General features: G+C 39.9%; 1 protein-coding gene across 5 annotated transcripts in view; it reads right to left on the reverse strand.

Moving 5' to 3' along the window:
* PDE7A (phosphodiesterase 7A) overlaps positions 1-21,221 on the reverse strand; it is a 111,393-nt gene that overhangs the window by 36,610 nt on the left and 53,562 nt on the right. For 3 of the 5 annotated variants that reach the window (XM_067017938.1, XM_067017939.1, XM_059042626.2), the window contains 2 exons: positions 10,196-10,256; positions 6,507-6,590 (listed from right to left, as the gene is read on the reverse strand). In XM_067017938.1, the coding sequence (XP_066874039.1) occupies positions 6,507-6,590; positions 10,196-10,256 (145 nt within the window). Of the gene's footprint in view, positions 1-6,506; positions 6,591-10,195; positions 10,257-17,436; positions 17,666-21,221 lie in introns of those variants that run through there. The other 2 variants (XM_059042627.2, XM_067017940.1) reach the window with 2 other exon arrangements.

The raw sequence follows: 21,221 nt of genomic DNA on the forward strand, positions 1-21,221 counted from the left end.
GATGAAAGCTGAAGTTTTTCAGGAGGTGTCAAGGAAGTAGTAATGTTAACACCGAAGTTTAGACATTTGTCAGAAACTAATCATCTGCCCATTGAGAAAGTGGACCAATCCTTAAGAAAAGCAAAGTTATATAAAATGATCACATGCTTAGAAGAGTTAGCTGCATTATCTGCTAGTAATCCGATAGCCCTAAACACCACTACAGGATTCCATGGGGGGACAGACAAGGGACAAAGAGGTTAAGTAAGAAGCACCAGTCTTAGTTTTTTGTTATCGAAACAAATAATCAGTGATTAGCATACTGTGAATACTCACGGATTGTCATGACACTTTTAAAGTAGTATAACCAGAAACTGCTTTCTATTCAATAAGCAGTTTCACATCTCCTTTTGGGCTGAATAAAAATGTCTGACTAACTTGAGCATCTGAAACTTTCAGCAGAACCTTTAAGGAGCTAAGAGCTTCCACATTTCATAATAAACACAACCCATCATATAACTCCCACTGATACGCATGTTCTATCTCAATTGCAAAATGGAACACTCCCCAGAGTTTTGAAAAAACTATATTCCAAGGAATGTTTCTGATCAGCCTAAAATAATGTCAACAATGACTTCCTTACATGAAAAATCCCTTTTCTCAAACTATATAAATATGCATGATATATATTATCTTTTGCACTATAACATAGGTAATAAGAACACAAATAAAGGTAAAAGAATGCTTCATAAAAATCTCTTCAGTGAGAGATGATACCTGGGAAAATTTGTTTTCCTGCCCCATAGAACCAAGATAATAACACCTGATAAATTCACAAAGAAGTTAGCATGAACAGTCTACTTAAAGCAGCAGAGACCAAAAAACAAACAAACAAACAAAACCCCCAAACAACAGCAACAAAACCTAGTGAAGAATGAAAGCTTCTGTACGATAACTTAAAAATTATAGTAGAATTTATTGATTAAAGCAGAATCTGTGACAAATTGCCAGACTAACCCTGACTGCAGATTTACACCAGGTCTTTTGCAAACACTTCCTGGCAAAGAGGATTCATGATCTTCAAAATCCCTCCACCCTCTGTAACCATGAATACAGGTTAGTTTCAAAACGTCCTCCCAAAGTTTGAATTCTCCCATTTCTTTATAAACAACCACAGACCTGGTCTAATACCAGTTAACAAATCTGCACTCCGACTATCAACCCATGGTTTTTAATAAATGCATAATTTAATTACCATACTTTAAAAACTTTTTGTTTAGAGATCATTTTGAAACACAACTAAAAAATGCAAAAAGTTGCAAAACTAAATAGTACAGGGAATACCCTTTATCACGTACCCTTTACTGAGATTTGCCATTGATAACATTTTATCCACCTGCTTTACCATTTGTAGCGTGTGTGTGTGTGTGTGTGTGTGTGTGTGTGTGTGTGTGTGTGTGTGTGTGTGGTGTGTACTTGATTCTTTTTCTGAATATCTGAGGGTAGGTTATAAACATTCTGGTCTTTTACCCTCAAATACTTCAGTGAATAACGCCACAACCTAATACATGTTCCTATTATAAATAAGACCGATGTGAATGTCTTCGCACATACATTGACATTTGTGTAAGATTATTCCCTTTGCATACACGTCTAGTGCTGAAATCAAAGAGAAAAAAAATGTTTACGACTCTTGATGCATCGTGACGAACTGCCTTCTAAAACGTGTGTAATAACGCAAACTTCTATCACTAGCACCTTAGCTGATCGTTTGCTTAACTTTCTAAATTTGATAGGAATTTGTTTAGTCGTGAAGTTGAACACTGTTTCTGTATTTAATGTACTCATGTGTTCAGCTAATTTTCTTCTTTTGCCTCTTTATACCCTTTCAGAAAGACTCAAGGTCAGAGCTTGCTGCATGATAATGCCCATGGCAAATCCTATTGTGAAGATCCATTTGTAGGAATCCTTACGAAAATAAGGATTTATGACAAAAGATAATCCAAACCACAAAAACTCAAGGCAGAAAAAACTGCAATATTTACATAATAAAATTATTACTGAGGTCTCACTTGCTAATTTTGGAGCCTGTAATTGTCCTCTAACTGGATAAACAGCTAGAGGAGAATGCACCTTGAGATGGGAAACCCAAACACTGTTTCTAGTAAACCGTATATATGAAAGAATCTTTCAATAAAAGCTCAATATTGCAGTGTCGATGTCTAATTTCTAGGCCAATTTAACAAAGACTATTATGTTCAGCGTGGAGAAAATCGCAATCCAGAAACAAGTTAAAACTATTCCAGCACCTAAACACACATCAGCAGCACCTCACAAATAGAACACATAGAAGAAATACACAATTACAGACAAGTAGTAGTTATAATGTACGAATAGTATAATACATGTTTCTAACCTGTCGATATGCATTTTCTCCTGTATTTTAAGCTTTCTCTCTCTTTAAAAAGACCCTGCCCTGGGAGGACAGATTACAAGACAGAATCCTAAAAGTAAGGACAACGGTTAAGAGACCACCAGAATAACCCCAGACAGTGGTGACAGAGGTCTGAATCAAGCAGGATAGGAGATAAGGAGGACAGAAAGGAGAGGAGAATGACAGCTATCTTCGGTTACTAAATACATGGGACTGAATGCAGACTGGATGTAAGCAATGAAAGAACTGAGAGAGACAAGAATTTTACAACAGGGAAACTTAACAGTGAGTTTAAGGTAAAACCAAAGAGATGCAGAGAAACCGTGGGGTGAGTGAGGAGCTGTACACAGAGAAAATTCTAGCTTCAATGAATTTAATACACCTATCCAGAATTTTGTATTCAAAACATTCTAGAAACTGTCTTAACTTCAGCATGCAAATACTTCTGTCACTGTGAAAAAGAAAACCTTATTTCTAATTGTATGCAAAGGAGGGGGCACATTACCGAAGCCTGACTGCTCCGACCCTCGCGGGATCACGCCCGCCCCGCAGCCTGGCCGGGTTCCCGGGACGCGGCCTGAAGGCGGCAGGCTCTCTGGGAGGCTTCAGCCGCGCACCGCCATGCGCTCACCCCCTGATTAGATCACATTTCACAAAATACACTCGATGAAAATTTTTTTCTTTTCAGAATTCTGAGCTGTGTGATAAACAGAACCTACGACACGAGTAGGAAAGGATGACTCATTTTTCTCTATTTAAAAAACCCCTCCAAATTACGTTATCATTTTGGCTTGGAGAGATACTCTTGTTTTATAATAACTAGAGGGTCAGTTCCACAGTGACAATTTCCAGCTACAGCCTAGAGTCTGAGAACATCTGTCACGATGGGGTCGTGAAGAGAATCTGCATACCCAGAAACCGAGTGGCCTCTGCTGTCCTGAGACACCAGACCCACAGAGTCTCCGCGTGGGGAGGTCAGGATGCAAGTGGAGACCCCCAAGCCCGGGGCAGCTGCACACTGCTTTCAACCATTTCTTGCCACTAGGTTTCATTTTTCCCCCAATCTGAGCATCTTTATCTCTCCGAAGGAATATTTTATCCGTTTACCTTTACTGCCATCGTTGATACCTTTGGTCGTACTTTTCTCATTTTGTCCTTAAGATTTTACATCATTTGCTCCTGGTTTCATAACGATTTAGAAGATAAACATCCTATTTGAATTCCAGGAGAGAGTACCTCCAACAATTTGGTCATTTCCAACTTCCCTCTCCCACAGAAATGTCCCATTATGTCTCCTATTGAAGACTTCCAGCATCTCATAACAATTGTAATTTTCCAATCGCCTCTTTCACCAAATGCAGTAGAAGACGAGGGGTAGTAACCTAGAGACTCCCAATGCAACTGTGCTTTTCTTTAGGTCAATATTGAGACTTAACCATTTTACTGATATCCTTACTCAGAGCCAATCTTGGTATATTACAATATTTACAAACAATTTTATTTAAACTTTTCAGTGAGTAATATGTTCACATGAATCAAAATTCAAAAGGGTGTACAACAAACAGCTTCCTTCTCTCTCACGTCCTCAAGCCGCCCAGTTTCCCTCCTGGAGGCAACCCATGTTACGAAGGTCTAATGTGTTGCTACAGAAAAAAACTACATATTGAATCACTCGCGCGTCCTTCCCCAGACGAACCCACTAAGCCTGGAGTATTATTCTTTTAGGCTGTTGGTATTCTTTTTGCTAATATTTTTTTCCAAAGATTTTTTTTATAGACATTTACACTCAGAGTATTACATTTGCCCCTTGAGAGTTATATGTGCTCTATAAAAATAACTCTGGGGCTTCCCTGGTGGCGCAGTGGTTGAGAGTCCGCCTGCCGATGCAGGAGACACGGGTTCGTGCCCTGGTCCGGGAAGATCCCACATGCCGCGGAGCAACTAAGCCCGTGAGCCATGGCCGCTGAGCCTGCGCGTCCGGAGCCTGTGCTCCGCAACGGGAGAGGCCACAACAGTGAGAGGCCCGCGTACCGAAAAAAAAAAAAAAAAAAAAAAAAAAAAAAAAACTCTGAGTGACTCCTTTTTTCGTAATCTGAAGGAATTTAAAGTGCTGTGAAACTAACGCTCAGTCTCTTGAAGGGTCTGCGAAATCTGCCTGTAAAATCTCTGGGGCTCATGCTTCTAGAGAGGCGACTCTTGTGCAGCTTTCTCCGACATGCCGACCCCAGAACTCTTCTACCCTCTTAAAATTTATTTACTGCCCCAGAGAGCTTTAGTTTGTGTGTGTTATATCTATGGATATTTTCCATAATAGAGAGTTAAACAAAAATTCAAAATACTTATTTATCATTTCATTTAAAAATAACGTAATAGGACTTCTGGTTCCTGGATCTGCATATAAGGAGCTTAGAAGTTGCCATTCTGTCCTAACAACACATAAAAAGAGCTGAACAGACTGAAAAATCAACTGTTCTTAGGATCCACCGAAGAAGGGAGGAAAACAGGGCAACTCACTGCCCCAAGATTGGAGGGACAGGCGAAGAGAGACAACTTACTGGCAGGGACTCACAAACGGAAACCTCCTTGGGAACTGGTGCCGGGGCAGCGAAACCTGAACTCTAACTGACGAACTTCTGGAAGCTTCTCTGAGAGTTAAAAACTCCAGGTAAATCCAGTCATGGGGGGGGGAGGGGAGGGGCAGAATTTTGTGAGATTCACCTCCAGGAGCTTGACCAGGTTAATACCACAGTAAATGTCTGCCAGAACTCACACAAGAAGAAGGTACCGATCTGAAAAGGCCTATATCTATTAAAGAAATTGAATCAACAATCAGCAACCTTCCAAAACAGAAAACCTCAGGCCTAGAGGGGTTCACTGGTGAATTCTTTAAGGAAGAAATTATACCAATCCTCTAAAATCTCTTTCAGAGGCTAGAAGCACAGGTAACACTTCCTAACTCACTCTAATCAGACATTATAAAAAAAGAAAACTACAGACCATTCTCTCTCATGCATATAAATGCAGAAGTTCTCAATAAAATATTAGCAAACCAAGTCCAAAAGAGTCTCCTTCCTCCAAAGAGGATTAACACTTACTTCTAAGCAGGTGGCTTAGAGGCACTAAAATCACAGATCACCTTAATCTAATCATTATTTGAGAGAGTTTAAAGCTGGGATTTATTTCTAATATAAAGCACTTCGGGTCTCTAACTGAAGCATAGAGAGTTTACCAGGACAATTCCCCAACCTTGGTGAGCTACGAACACCTGTTTTTGTTTTTCTAGCCTCAAGTGTCCAACAAAAGCTCTGCTCAGCTTCTCACCCACTTTTCCCGGCATCAGCAGATGCCACTAAGGGGAAAAGTAGCCTGAAATGCCTGGCTCAACAGCACGCTGATACACTCAAATACATGTCTTTTCCATTGTGTCCAGTTTTTCTAATATTTAAAATTGTAGTGTTAATCCAAATAATTTATCCAACATTACCAAAAGAGGAACTCCTCCAAAACCAGATTTAATATGGTTAATATTTAAGGGTTTTAGAAGCCCTGTTTTTTTCCCGTTTTCCCTCCCATTATGCACTGGAACCAAACAATGTTTGTTTTCAAAATACGCATTCTACCAAACATCTTTCAGGGGTATGTGTATTTTTAAATAAATCCAAGGGATATATACCTTGTTAACTATGAGGTACCTTTATATAATGTCACCTGCACAAAAACATTTTATCTAGAGTAGTGAAGACAAAACATTTAGAATAAAGCAACTTCTTGAAAATATAGCTTTTAAAAAGAAAAAAAGTACCAAAGTAATTTCACATTTAAATTAGAAAGAAGAAAAACCATATCAGCTTTCATATTTTGATACTTTCCAATTCTACTTGCCTCAAAACATTTACAAACATTATTTAGAAATAGAGTCATTTATCATGACCCAGTATTTTAAAAACATTTTAAACATAGTATGTTTTTCCTTGTATTCGTTTTCCCTTGGAAAATTACATAATTTTATGAAGATCTGAAATTAAAATTACATAATTTTACGAAGACCTTTTACTGGAAGTCTGAGAGAAATACTGTGTCTGCTAACACTCACCGTGAAAAATACGAAAATCAATATATGGATGAGAACCTCTTCTTTCTGATTCAAATCCTGCTCGACTCCTTACGCGTACATCTCCTGGACAGAATCAGGAATAAAACATAAGTTTAGAAGGCTGCTGTTCAGGAGGAAGCTCCCACATGCAATAAAGGTCTATGTGGGATCAAACCCATAACTCAGGCTACCAATGATATAAATGGAATAAGTAGTTAACAGCTGATTTATTTGAAAGGGTTTACAAATTTTTGGCACTGAGTTATAAGGCTAGATGAGGGTTTTTTTTTTAACCTACCCCTATAATAATGATAATCTCTATTTTAGAGTCACCTTCTGAAAGATGATTCATGTATATGATAATCCAACCTCATATCTTATTACTCACGTGGAGTTAAAAAAAATCCTCAGCACAAAACTTTAAAAAAGCCACAATGAGAAGCAAATATTTATTAAGTGTCTACTCTGTGCCTAACACTATACTATAAGGGATATAAAGAAATAGAAAATATATTACCTATTCTCTACAGAGTGAAGTAAGTCAGAAGGAAAAAAACAAATACCGTATGCTAACACATATATATGGACTCTAAGGGAAAAAAATGTCATGAAGAGATTAGTGGTAGGACAGGAATAAAACACAGACTTACTAGAGCATGGACTTGAGGATATGGGGGGGGGAGGGTAAGCTGTGATGAAGTGAGAGAGGGGTGGGACATATATACATTACCAAATGTAAATTAGATAGCTAGTGGGAAGCTGCCACATAGCACAGGGAGATCACCTCTGTGCTTTGTGACCACCTAGAGGGGTGGGATAGGGAGGGTGGGAGAGAGGGTGATGCAAGAGGGAAGAGATATGGGAACATATGTATATGTATAACTGATTCACTTTGTTGTAAAGGAAAAACTAACACACTATTGTAAAACAATTATACTCCAATAAAGATGTTTAAAAATATATATATATATTACCTATTCTCAAGTAGCTAATAATTTTTTAAATGAACAGAAAATGAAAATGTTAAAGATTTTGCCTGAAATGTTTAATTTGATCAATCTTCTTTTTTCTCATTGACAGTGGGTATAGTCAAGGTCTTTAGTTGGGTCTTAAACTTTGTTGTTTATAAGCTCAGCACTGTTTCTTTCTGTATTCATATGACTTGGATCTACTTCTCCATACAGCCACATAACCACTGCAATCTTCTGCCAGGTACTCTTTTTGTGCCTTGTAGACATTATTTCACTTAATTCTCTCACCAACTCTGAGAGATAGGAATCTTAACCCCCATTTTCAGATGCAGAAACTGAGACTTTTAGACGTTTAAGAGCATGCACATGCCACAAAGCTAGTGTAAAAAGGTGGGCCAGGGTTTAAAGCTAGCTCTGCAGGCTCCAAAGGCAGCACCTTTCCCACTACACTTCCATAGCGTCTGAGTTTATAAACCTTTAAGTCTCCAGTCCCTATTCCTGTGCCCTCGCAACTCCGCTTGCCTGGAAGGCTTTCCTGCTTATTCTCTGTTTCAAGGTGCCTGCCATCCACCATGGGTCCATCCCACAACGATTAATCACTTCTCTCACGTGGAGATGCCTTCACTCTCTATCAGATGTTTACTGAGCACTCACTACACGTCAGGTAACGCAGCAGTGAGCAACATACATAAAGTCCCTGTCTTCATGAAGCTCACCCTTCCACGGAGTGACACAGATAATAAAACAAATAAAAAATTTCATTCTATGGCAGATGATAATTAAGCGGCATGTAGAAAACTAACGCGAGGAAAGAAGAGGGAGGGAGGAGTCGGGGAGACGTGGTCATGCCTGTGCTCAGAGACCTCAGTGAACAGGAGGCATCTGCGCAGAGACCCGAAGGCAGTGAAGGAGGGAGCCGCACGGCTGCCTGGGTGGAGACGGGTCCAGCCGTAGGGAGAGCAGGTATGAACACCCTGAGACAGGGGCACGCTTGTCACGTTCAAGGTCAAGCAGAGAGGCCCGCGCGGCTGGAGTGAGGTGAACGAGGGGAACTGGAAGGCGGTGTGGTCAGAGAAATAGGGCCACGTCACACCGGACCTCCAACGGGCTGTTACTCCAAGGTAGAAAACTATCGGAAGATTCGCAACAGAGGGGTGAGATGGACTTAACTTAGGTCTGAAAAGGTTCACTCTGGCTGCATAGACTAGAATCAAGTAGAGATGCACAGGTAGCCGTAGGGAGACACTTAAGGAGTGAGTGCATTCAGCGAGGCAACAGCTGCTACGGCCTGCGGGGAGGGGGAGATGGGGAGATGCTGGTCAAGGGGGTACAAAGTTTCAGTTATGCAAGGGAAGTTCTGGAGATCTAACGTACAACTGTGTGACGACAGCTGCCGATAAAAAGCCGGGTAACTGTGGTTCAGTTAGGGATGGTAACGGCACTGAGGTGGTGAAATTCTGGATACCACTCTGAAGGCATCGGCCAAGAGGGTTTGGTGAGGAAGTAAACGCAGAGGAAGTTAAGAAATAAGAGCCAAGGATGACGCCAAGGTTCCCGACCTGACAACCGGGAAGAATGGAGTTCCACTTTCTGAGATGATGAAAGAATGCAAAACCACAGACCTGGGGAACACACATCTTTTAACACATATGTTAAATGTGAGGTACCCATAACCACGTGGAGACGTTCTGCAGAGTGAAGAAGACAGGAGTCTGAATCTCTGTTTTAAGGAGAGCAGAATCCTGACACGGCTACAGAGAGAGACGGAGACAGTAAAGAAGAAAAGGCTCAACATTTCTGGGGGAAAATACGCGCTAGAGTAGAACGGAACTAGGCAGGTAAGATACACAAGGTAAATTAAAGAGGGAAAAAGGGAAGAAGAGCAAAAACTGGACACTGGGGAACACACAGGCTCAAGGCTAAGAAAAGGAGTTAGTGAGAGAGGCGCGAACAAGCAGAAACACCCCAAGCCAAGTCACCGCCCCAGAAGCAGGTGAAGAATAAGGGTGACTAAATAGCATAGAAATCGAGCAAGGGATTCTGAGTACAGGAGAGCAGTCATGAAGAAAAGACAGTAAGAAAAGATGCGTAAAGGCGCCCACTGGAATCTTCATGTTTTTAATAGCATGCATTAAAGTACAAGGGATCAAGGAGTGCACAGATGAAGAGAAAAATCTGGCAAAGAGAGAAGCTACACACATGTATGTGTGTGTGTGTGTATCGATTATACATGTATATATACACACATCAAATTCATTTTACCCTCTGGACTTGAGTGATACATTAAAGACTTAAGAACTGAGACCAGGAGAAGACAAATGGCCTTCTCAGCAGCCAGCTGAGAACAAACACATCCAGTGACAGGACTACGTGATCAGGTAATTCACGGTCTCGTCTTTGGTCATGTTACCGTTTAGTATTCAGCAACTGTACCAATCTAAGACTCTTTTTATGAAGAATAATCAGGATGCAACTTAAAACTGTATACTAATCACAGAGTCCCGGTTACTAAGCCAGAGATTTCTCAATTCCCCAAACTCTAAGATGCCCCTCTTTATTCACATCATATTAATTTTGGCTTCTAGACTCAACTTCAAAGTAATAGGTCATTTCTGCTGCAAACAGTGATGAAAAGCTACCTAATGAAAGATAGCTCGATCTTGAATAACAGCAGGTAACAAAATTAACTGATATTGGTGCAAAATAAATCATTCTTACCTAGCATACGAATGTACAATGCAGTCTGATCCGAGCTGTCATAGGAGATAGCTCCACGCCTCTAGAAAAAAAAAAAACCCACACATTTTAATGCATGACAATTTAAAATGTGATATACAATTCAATTCAACAAACACGTATGTATTATTTTTTGTGACGCACTGTGCAAGAGAAGTTGGGATATACAAAATGAAATTAAATACGGCATTTGCTCTTGAAATCTCTAGTTGCGAGGAAGACAAATAATTACAATACGATACGATTAAGCATTACTGGGGAAGTGGATACAGAGTGAGGAACACAGTAGGTGGAAATTTAATGTCAGAGGACGTCATTCAAGCCCACTTGAAGAGAGAGCTTCTGCAGAGGTAGACGGAATTGATGGAGAGACACAGTTCAACGACTTCACTATCCCCTTCATTTAAACATGAATGAATACGCAAACAAGAATCAGCAGACATTTGAAGAAACTCTTTAGCTAGAAATACATGGAACAAAATGAAAAACCAAATGGCCCAGAAGCTACAAGAAATAAGAGAATTAAAAAAAGGTAATTAGTGCACTCAAAGACATTTGAGTAAAACAAAAAATGGGGTGTCACTGAAAGAGAACAGATTTAAAAATACATTTTGAGCTTAAGAATAAACAGGTATCAAAAGTATCCTGCAACATTACTCAAAATGGCCCCCAACTGGAAACAATGCTAATGTCTACCAACTAATGCGGTACAGCTGTACAATATTATTCAGTATTCAATATCTAGTGTTGTTGTTCAGACATAAAAAGGACTGAAGTCCTGATACATGTTTACAACATGTCTGAACCCTGAGAACAGTATATTGAGTGGAAGCAGCCAGTCACAAAGGACCACAAAGCGTGTTTCCAATTATATGAAATATCCCCAACAGGCAGATCCACAGAGTCAGAAAGTAGACTGCTGGTTGCCTAGAGTTGGGAGAGTTGGTGGGAAATGGAGAGTGAATGCCAGTGGGCACAGGGTTTCTACCTGCAGTGATGAAAGTGTTCTCAAATTAACTGTGGCAATGACTGCACAACTCTGTGAATACACCAAAAAGCACTGAATTTAAAAAAATCAACCCACTTTAAATGGGTGAATTGTATGGTACATGAACTATACCTCAATAAAGCCATTATAAAAAATAATGAGTCTTGCAAATATTTTAAATATAATTACCAAAAAAAACCCCCAAAACAAATAAAAACAAAAAAAACCCACCTCTGTAAGACCTGAAAACACCCTCAGCAAGTTCTGCCAACTCCACCCTCACACTCATCTCCCTTCCTCCGTCTCCACTTCTTCGTTCTGTCTCAGGCGACAGCATCTCTCACCTGCGATGTTCTGCCCCGCTGACTGGTTTTCCTGCTGCATCTCTTGGCCCCCAGTCCATTCACACAGAAGCAAGAGTGAACATTCCAGCAACTGCTCAGAAGTCCTCCAACGGCCCCCACTACGCTTGGAATAAGCTCCAAACACCCAACTCCTCTCCATGAACTGCCTACCCCTCAGTCCTCTTGTCCTGCCGTCCCTCTTTCTACCACGAAGAGCCGGCCACCCTGGCCGCCCTGGCCTTCCCCGACCACGCCAAACGCACAGGCTTGGTACCGGCCGCTCTGTCCAGGATCGCTGCATCACCGCTCCCTTCTCACCTCTCAGGTTCCAGATGAAATGCCATCTCTTCAGCGAGGCAGTCCCAGACTACCAAACCTAAAGTCACCAGACAGCCACCCTCCCCAAAGCTCCTTACGTTCAAGCTCTGTACAGCACACCTAGCTGACCTGCTCCTGTGAGCTTGTTCTAAAACAAAAGCTCCACAAAAGCAAGAACCATGTCTGACTTATTCACCACGGTATCCCTGGCCCTTAAAACTACTATTATTTAGTAGATGCGAAATAAGTATTTGGTAAATAAATGACTGAATGCACTTATTGTAAATAAATTAGTGAATAATCATTTACAGATTAAGTTGATGAACAAATTAATGAACAACAGAATTGATATAAAGACAAACTAAACATCTAGAAGATAAATTAACCAAACCTCATACCAGAATCTAACCTCTGTGGAGGGAGAGACTTTGTTCAATGCTGTATCCCCAGATATAGAATAAATCCCAACATTTAGAATAGTGTCCAGCACATTCTAATGTAATCAATAATATTAGCTGAATAAACAGGCAAGCAAATTCTTAAAAAACAGTAATAAATAGGACTAGCGTCATGAGCTATTATAAAGCAGTGTGACACTACAGAGAATCTAGAATCAAATCCAAGAGTATACAGAAATTTTGTATATGCTAAACAAAGGATCTAAAATCTGTGGAGAGGAAATTCCCTGGCGGTCCAGTGGTTAGGACTCTGCACTTTCACTGCCGAGAGCTGGGGTTCAATCCCCGGTCGGGGAACTAAGATCCCACAAGCTGTGTGACACAGCCAAAAAAAAAAAAGGCTGTATTATTACCTTCCTACTCCAAAATAAATTACACATGGAACAGAAATTTTAATGTAAAAAAAAAGCATGAAAACATGACTGTATTTAAAAAAAATCTCAAATAACAACAAGGACCTACTGTATAGCACAGGGAACTATATTCAATATCTTATAATAACCTATAATGGAAAAGGATCTCAAAAAGAATATATATATGTATAACTGAATCACTTTGCTGTACACCTGAAACTAACACAACATTGTAAATCAACTATACTTCAATAAAGTTTTTTAAAATTTAAATAACAACTCAAAAAGAAAGCTTAAATAGGAAAGGCCTTTCTAACTGTTCTAGAAAATCCAGAAGTCATGAAAACCAAATCAATTTGGCCACATAAAAGTTAAATTATGTATGGCAAAATATAGCATAAACATAGGCAAAAGACAAACTCCAAACGAAGAAAAATGAGTTCAACAGATACGACAAAGGGCTAATTTTTCCCTGCTACACCTAAAAACGAAGGGAGAAAAAAGAAGTGTCTTACAAATCAATTACAAAAATGATGAATAATAGTGTAGAAAACCAGGTAGGACATAAATACTCACAGAAAGAGAAATAATAAACTAATAAACACAAGAAAAACTGCTGGACTTCATTAACAAAATACATACTAAGGAAATGAGATAGTATTTTTACATATTAATGATCTTCTTTCCTCACAAACCCCTGGCATGAAATTTACAACTCTTCGACATATACCTAGAAATCTCAAGGAAAAAAATCATTTTTTTTTACTGTTATTATAAAGAAAAGTTACTGTATTTAAAGCCCTCATTTGGATTAAGTATGCAAAATAGCTCCCCAAATCATTGTTATTATCTCCTCAGTGCTTATCATTTAAGAGAAAAACATTACTTAAACTGCTATGACTTAATGTATCCTTAAACAAACAAACAAAAAAAACTAACAGTTCAGGAAACAGAAAAGGAACACAGGTCACCAGCAAAAATAAAATTCTAATTTTCAACATTGGCTGCCTCCATGGAAGCTGAAGGACAGACACAAGGGTAGGAAGGAGGACTTTTCAATGAATAGCTTTTGAATTTTGTAGCATGTGTAGTTATTATATATTCATAAAACACATCGAACTAAAATTTAAAGTAAGAATGTACTACACAAAGAAATCTACGAAGAAATGGATGATCTCAGAACCCAAGGGACTAAATCATACAGAACACACTCCTGGCAGCATCATGATGAATAAAGGTCGTATCTTCCACCAACAGAAGACCCTGAGCCTCCTGCAGTGTTTCACGGTAAACTACTTATTCTGGAGCAAACGGCCACTGTAATCACTTGGTATTAAGAGGCACGACTCACACCTGCTGTTCCCATCTCTACCCCAAGACATTTATCTTATTAGATTTCAAGACTCCCCTTAATACCACCATATTAGAGGAAAACCTAGTAGTCTGGAGAGCACATATGTGGAAATAAATATTTCTACTGGCCAAATCATATTCATGAAACCACAGATATAATTATGTAATAGTTTGCCATGGTCAGGACCTATCAACCCACTAGTATCCAATCAAATTGGGTAAATAGCTTGTTAAAACAAATTTTAACCTGTTATCTCTAAGTTCTCTTTAGGAGAAGGGTGGCTTTTTTTTTTTTTTTTTTTTTTTTAATGAGGGGAGGGTATTTACTAAAAGAGCCACTAATTAGAAAGGTAAAGTCTCATTTATCACTTCAAGGGTTGAGAAAGACTAACATCAGCTGTTAAAATAGTACAAGTAAAAAACTGGGTAATGAACATAATCTAGATTATAACTATGACACTAAATTTATTTTAAGGTAATCACTTTAGACTTATTTATAGAGGCACTAACTTAGGGTCTGTATTAGTTAACCATTACAAAAACTTGGCAAAAAGGGTAGAATTTAATTTTAATATATTTAACAAATTACTTAGGGATGTGCAAAATATTCAAGTCATTTAATTCCTTACTAATTTAAGTAAGCCTGGTCCACAAATACTTAGCTTAAATGCTATCCTAACCGGCAAGACACAACTCTCATGAAACAAATCCAAATGAGATAACAGAGAAAAATTTTAAGAATGGATCTTAAAAAAAGGTGGACCCACCAATGAATACGTTCTGAGTGATAATTTACTCATGTATTGCCTCGCAGACCAAGATTTAAATGAATATTATTAAACTGTAAACAGTCTAGGTAAAATAATCTAAAGTAACTCTTTTTGGATAAATACACTATAAATTATAAATTGTAACATTAAAAATTTGATTTCCATGTTAGAATGTTACTTTAAAAAATAATTATATGTGCTTTATACACCAAGACTGCAGCACAGATTTAACCTAGATCTTTGTAAAAGGCTATCACTTTTAAAGCCATATACTAGTAAAATCTTTTTAATAAAGACAGTAAAACAAATGTAATCAAATTCCCCAGTCACACTGTCAGTCATTAAAGACTCGGGAGCTATCGATCGTCCACATTCCCAGCTCAGCTCACCAGTGAATGGAAACAACTGAGAAGCTTCTACTCGAGACGCTTCTAATTTAGCCATCCTGGGAACAGCTCGTAAAGCAAACTAGAGTAAGTGAAAACACGGGTGAGGCCGAGCTAATCAGAAAAGGACAGCCGCAGCATAAACAAGTTAAACTCTAAGGTTCCAAAAGATCCACCACCCCACGGACCGGAGTTCTGGGCGCCCTGGTAAGACACCCAGCCTTGCATCAGGGTGAACCGCCGCTCTTCCGCAAAAGATGACTTACAAAGTAAATGACAAAAGGCGTAAAAATTGTTCCTGACATTAGTTAATACATAACTTCTAAAGACAGACATTTTTTTTGTTTGTTTGTTTGTTTTGGCGTGGCTTATGAGATCTCAGTTCCCCAACCAGGAATTAAACCCGCGCCCTCGGCAGTGGTAGCTCCGAGTCCTAACCACTGGACCGCCAGGGAATTCCCAAGACAGACATGTTTTAAAACTGAGCAAAGATATCTTAAGCGCTATGGTTTTTATCTTGTTTGGGTTTTCCAGTAAAATGATCTATTGTGCAAAGGCGTGTGTATTTCCCTTAGATGGTGAAGTAATGATACATTAACTCCTTGCTGCGCTCCTACTCTGTGCCAGAAAATGCTCCAGGCTCTTTCGTACAGAACCTCACTTACCCGCGCAAGACCTCTGTGAGGCAGGTCTTATACGCCGGGTTTTGGGGATTAGTAAACAGGTCACAGGGCTTAATCACAACGGCGCTAAATACATTTTTGGGTAATGTTACAAAAATGGTAACACACTACAAAAGATGAAGCCCAAAGTTCTGAAAGCAGTTTTCTCTGATGCAGTAAAGTGAGTTTTTTCAGACTGTATTCATCTTACATATGCTAGGAAAGCGTTCGCACCTGAGTGCCTATCCAAGTACGAATCCATCCATGGAACACTATCCTTCCCAATTCTCTTCCCTATGCAAACAATATATTAAAAAAAAAAATCGCACTCTTAAAATACTAGCATTCTTTTTGTTTAAAAACTTGGTTATAACAAAAGTTAAAAAATCTCTGAAAACATCCACAATTCAACTAATGCATTATTAATATTAACGTGACCTTCATTCAGTAACTTGGCGAGCTAATCCTTTAAAAACAATCAGTAAATTGGTGTGAGTGCAACAAAATTCTTAACTTACAAAACACAAGATTTAAAAAATCTGAGTGCACTGTTTTGCTTTAAGAGATTTCTTCAATCGTAACAGGACTGCTTCAAGAAAAAGACAATTATGCTTAAAACAATATGCTTAAATGTGAAAAACATTACACTATCAGGGATTCAAACCTCGCTTGAAGAAGAAATATAAAAGCTTTTGTGTTGCTTGTTAGCAAACACAGTGACGGCCTTATACATTTTAAGTTACTATTCACACTTTTCAATTTCTTAATAAAGGAAGACAAAAGCTCCCTGGTGGATGAAAGACCATCATTTTTATACAAGTATAGAAAAATAATTTCAAATAGTATAATCTTAGGTATTTCCTACTTTGGACTCTCATTCGGATGGCAAAGGCTAGCATTCTAGCAAGCATTTCTCTTCTTTTTTTTAAAATCATAGCATAATTTTAATAGGGAATAATGAAGACAACTTAATACGGAATGCTAGATTCAGCTGATGAAATACTATAGCAAGCATTTCTTAAGCCCGATATTTGGAATCCAAATTTAAAAACAACAGATATATAATAATCTTACTCTTTTCAACATAAGGAAATATATATAAGGAATATATTTCAGCAGCAGGGAGACCTTAAGTGAGAACATGAGAGACAGTGGTATTTAGTTTTTAAGGTTTTTAATTGTTTCGAAATCCTCAATAATTATACTTTAAATTTATAAGCAACAGTAAATTTGCTATCTCCAGAAAAGAATGTTTAAAATACGTACACCAAATGTCTAAACTGTTTAACTCCATAATCTTAAAAGTTGAACTTCTTTAAGTGTAAAACCTTCTTTAAAGGAATGATCCTAAGGAAAGCTACCTCGATACCAAGGAATGATACCATAATAAGCCCTTCAGGAGGAATAGGTGGGAGGAGAACAAAAATTACATGCGGTAATCTCAAGCTTCTCAGCTGACAGGTAAAACGTGTCTTTTAATCAGAGAAATAAAACTGAGGCAAAAGGAGAAGAAATTTGACTAGCAAGTTCATTCCTACCCATATATAAACTAACGATTAACGTCACAATCCTAAAAATAAAGATGGCCTACCTTAGAGGCAATCCACTTGATAAGAACCAAGGCCAGACACCAGATCAGCGTAATTCCCATTGGATCAATGAAAAGCCCCCTGCATAGCCTCCCTCCTCTCCCAGAGAGCAAGGAGCAAGGAAGATTTGTTGGGATCTGACAATAACCAGCTGTCCCGAGGCAGAAGCGAGGGGACACTGCCTGCCTCGAACCTCACGCAGCTGCCTTCAAACAAGGGTCACGTGACTCTGAGAAAAAACGCTGCCAGCCGGCCTTCCTACCGGCGCACGGTTAATGCCACGGCCCAGGGCTGGGGAAGGAGTCAGTAAAGCTGGAAGAGGGGAGGAAACACCTTCGTGAGCGCTGACCTAACAGTCTCACAAAATGCAGGCAAACGAGGTCCCCAGCTGGCGCCCCACGCACATCCTCGACCTTCACACCAGGAATGCTTTCAAATAAATTCCAAAAAATGTTTGGCAGTACTAAAAATTTCCTCATCGCCTCCACATAGACCAGCGTCACAGGTATAATGTCCTGGCATTTAAAAATACGGATGCATTTTACTCTCTTTTTTCAACTTTTAATACTGAATTTGGTCAACTCTATTTCCTTTAGAGCTAGGATTACTTTATGAATGCTAAAGGGCTTTCACAGATAATGTTGTGCTATTTAACATTATAATTCACTCACTATGGATTTATTGACAAAGGCCAGCCTATCTGCATTTTTCAAGCAATTAAAAGTACAACTATTTCTAAGCCCGACTTGCAATCGAGCTTACATGACAGTATTTGTGTTACACGTCTCATTCTTCTCTCGGCTGTGGGTCGTGACCTCGGGGAAAGCACAGTGGGCCTCTCTTCATCTTCATCATCTCTCACAGCAGCCAGCAGAGAAGAAGCCTTTCGTGCAAGTATTCATTAAGCTGCAACTAGGTACCAGGCCCTTTGCTGGACGCCCAGCCCGGGGTATCAATCTTTGAGTGAAAACGGAAAGGGCTCCTGCCCGCCCGAAACTTACAGTTGAGTCAGTCTACATCAATCAAAGTCTGCAAATAAATACAAAACTGCAACTGACACAAGTACGATGGAGCGGCCACGGGAACCGCCAACAAAGCCCCGGGTCTGACCTGGTTAGGAGGTCAGGGGCTTCTCCCCAGAGGGCCTGAAATGTTCCTGAGGTGAACTGCAAGGGCAAGAACACGAAGAGGATGGGAAGGGTGATCCTCACAGACATGACGACGCACAGCAAAGACAAGCAGAAGATTTGGGAAGAAGCGCAGAGGAGGCTGGAGGGCAGGCTGTGGGACCCCCACAGCGGCGGCCCCGAGAAGGGGCTTCGTCTGCACCCTGAAAGCTAATCCCACCCTACTGGAGACTCTGGCAGGTTTTGGTCAAGTGCAGCTCATCGGGGTAGGGGCTGGGGGGAGGTAAGGAGGCCACAGCGGAGGCCCAGGAGAGGCGCCCACGGGCTGTGTTGGGGGGAGACGTGGACGTGGCTGGGAAACACTCCGGATGCCACAGAGCTACATCATGGGCTGCAGTTCGCGGCGAGACAAAGGCATCTGCCTGGTGGCGGTACCCACATGACGGTTCTAAAATATTTGAAAACAGCCCAAATAGTTCAAATACCAATGCTGTTTTCATTATCCAGTCCCCAGTAGGAAGAGTTTATTTTTTTTTTTAAGTTAATTCTCCACCTGTCAAAATGAGGCATAAATTCAAATTACAGATGCACATCACAATTTTTCTAAATTGACGCTATCCATAAAATATGGCCATACATTTCCCACTACACCTTATACATTATATATATATATATATATATATATATACACCTCTTCTTTCTACTGAACTAACAAGCTGTAATGCTAAGCCTTGCACAAATGAAGATAACTTTTTTAGTCTGTCGTGAAACTAGGTGTGACTTGAGGCTGTCAGGCAGGGTCTTGGATTACTCTCTGGGCAGAAAGGTTCCAGCCAGCAAACTCGAAGCATGCCCAGGAACAGGACAGAGCGGCCAAATGTCATCAGCTCCGCTCTCAGGAGAACTACTGGTGGTCATCATTCATTATCTGCCGCACTAGCCTGGGCTGCTACCTCCGTGCTCAGCCCAGAAATACCTCCTATCCTCACAGTTCCCAGCCAGTCAGCTGCTGGACAGGTTGAGCTCTAAGAAGCAAACACGATACTGTTATTTTTGGTACATTTTGATAAATGCCTTTTTGGTTAACGGTGAGGTCAAGAATCTCAACTTGCTTTTCGTCTAAAAGTGGAGGATTGGGACTTGCCTGGTGGTCCAGTGGTTAAGACTTCACGCTTCCATGGCAGGAGGCGCGGGTTCGACCCCTGGTCGGGGAACTAGATCCCACATGAGGCAGGGCGGAGCCGAAAAGAAGTAAGTAAATACAAGTGAAGGACTGAACAAGGGAAGAGGGAAAGAATCAGGACTGAGACACACAGGGAAAAAACAAAGGCAGTCAGTCCTAAGAATTCTCTCATTTAAATGAACTTCTGTGGAGATCATCCCACCATCTCAAAACTCTACTGGGTTTGGAGTCAAGAGCCTGGGTTTATTTCCCAGCTGTACTGCCAAGAGCTGAGTGAACCTGGGTGAATCACCACCGGTAAGGGCCTTGCTTTCCTCCCTTCACAGGAGTTGAATAACATCTGTAAAAGAATACCTCACTCGTAGCAGGCTCTCAATAACATTTAGCCAAGTCCAAATTAAATAATTAAGACCTAACAATGACCATGACCTAACCACTCCAGCTCCACCCCAACTCTGGGCTTAACTGAAATCTCATGGTTCGTGAGGGCAACGTGTGCTGTGCTTGCCCAGTGCCCTGGGAGCCTCTTCTGAGGCCCGGGGGGGCTAAGGTCATTTTTCACACCAGTGAACAGGCTGGCTCCCTAAAATGGTTCCCCAGCATCCTCTTCCTTAAACATCTACTGTATGTCTGACACTGAAATACAGAGATAATCGAGACACAGTCTTTCCAGATCAGAAAATTTCTTATTTGGATAGAAATAGCTACTAAGTTTATGCCTAAAATCATAGCTCCTTCGTTGCTGATGACACGTTTACATCACTCAAATCTTACAAAAAACTCAGGCAATCCAAGTTTTTCTTAAAACAGTACACTTACCTTTCTTAATGGCACGGACCTAAGGGCTTTAAAACTTTTTCCTATTCTGAGATATGAAATATTTATCACTAATTCATCTTGATAAAGTATAAGGCTTCTCGGGCTTCCCTGGTGGCGCAGTCGTTGAGAGTCCGCCTGCCGACGCAGGGGACACGGGTTCGTGCCCCGCTCTGGGCCACTGAGCCTGCGCGTCCGGAGCCTGTGCTCCGCAACGGGAGAGTATAAGGCTTCTCTTAATAAAAAATTTTCAATAAGACAAAATAGAAACAAAAGCTGTTATCAAATTGTATTAACACTCCTTTACGAGATTATGTCTATTTCTTAGAAAATTATCTTAAAATTAATCTTTCTAAATATAAAATAATTTATTATCTCATAAAGAAATAGTTGCCTCTTTTACAATAACAAATGCATTCTTTTGCATTAACTTTTCTCACCAGTCTCAAAGCCTTAGTGAAATATGACAGAGCAACAACAAAAAATCACTTGACTATACTAGAAAAATTAATGCATAGGAAACAGCTAAGTTTTTGAAAACAGAATTTAATACTATAAGAAAAAAGTATAAAACTCTTTACATTTCTGGGGCTTATAAAATTAATATCTGAACAGTCAGGGTATTAAAAGCAAATCTCACTATTTTAGGAGCATGATCAGT

Source organism: Kogia breviceps, chromosome 17 (genome assembly GCF_026419965.1).
Source record: "Kogia breviceps isolate mKogBre1 chromosome 17, mKogBre1 haplotype 1, whole genome shotgun sequence".
NCBI lineage: Eukaryota > Metazoa > Chordata > Mammalia > Artiodactyla > Physeteridae > Kogia > Kogia breviceps.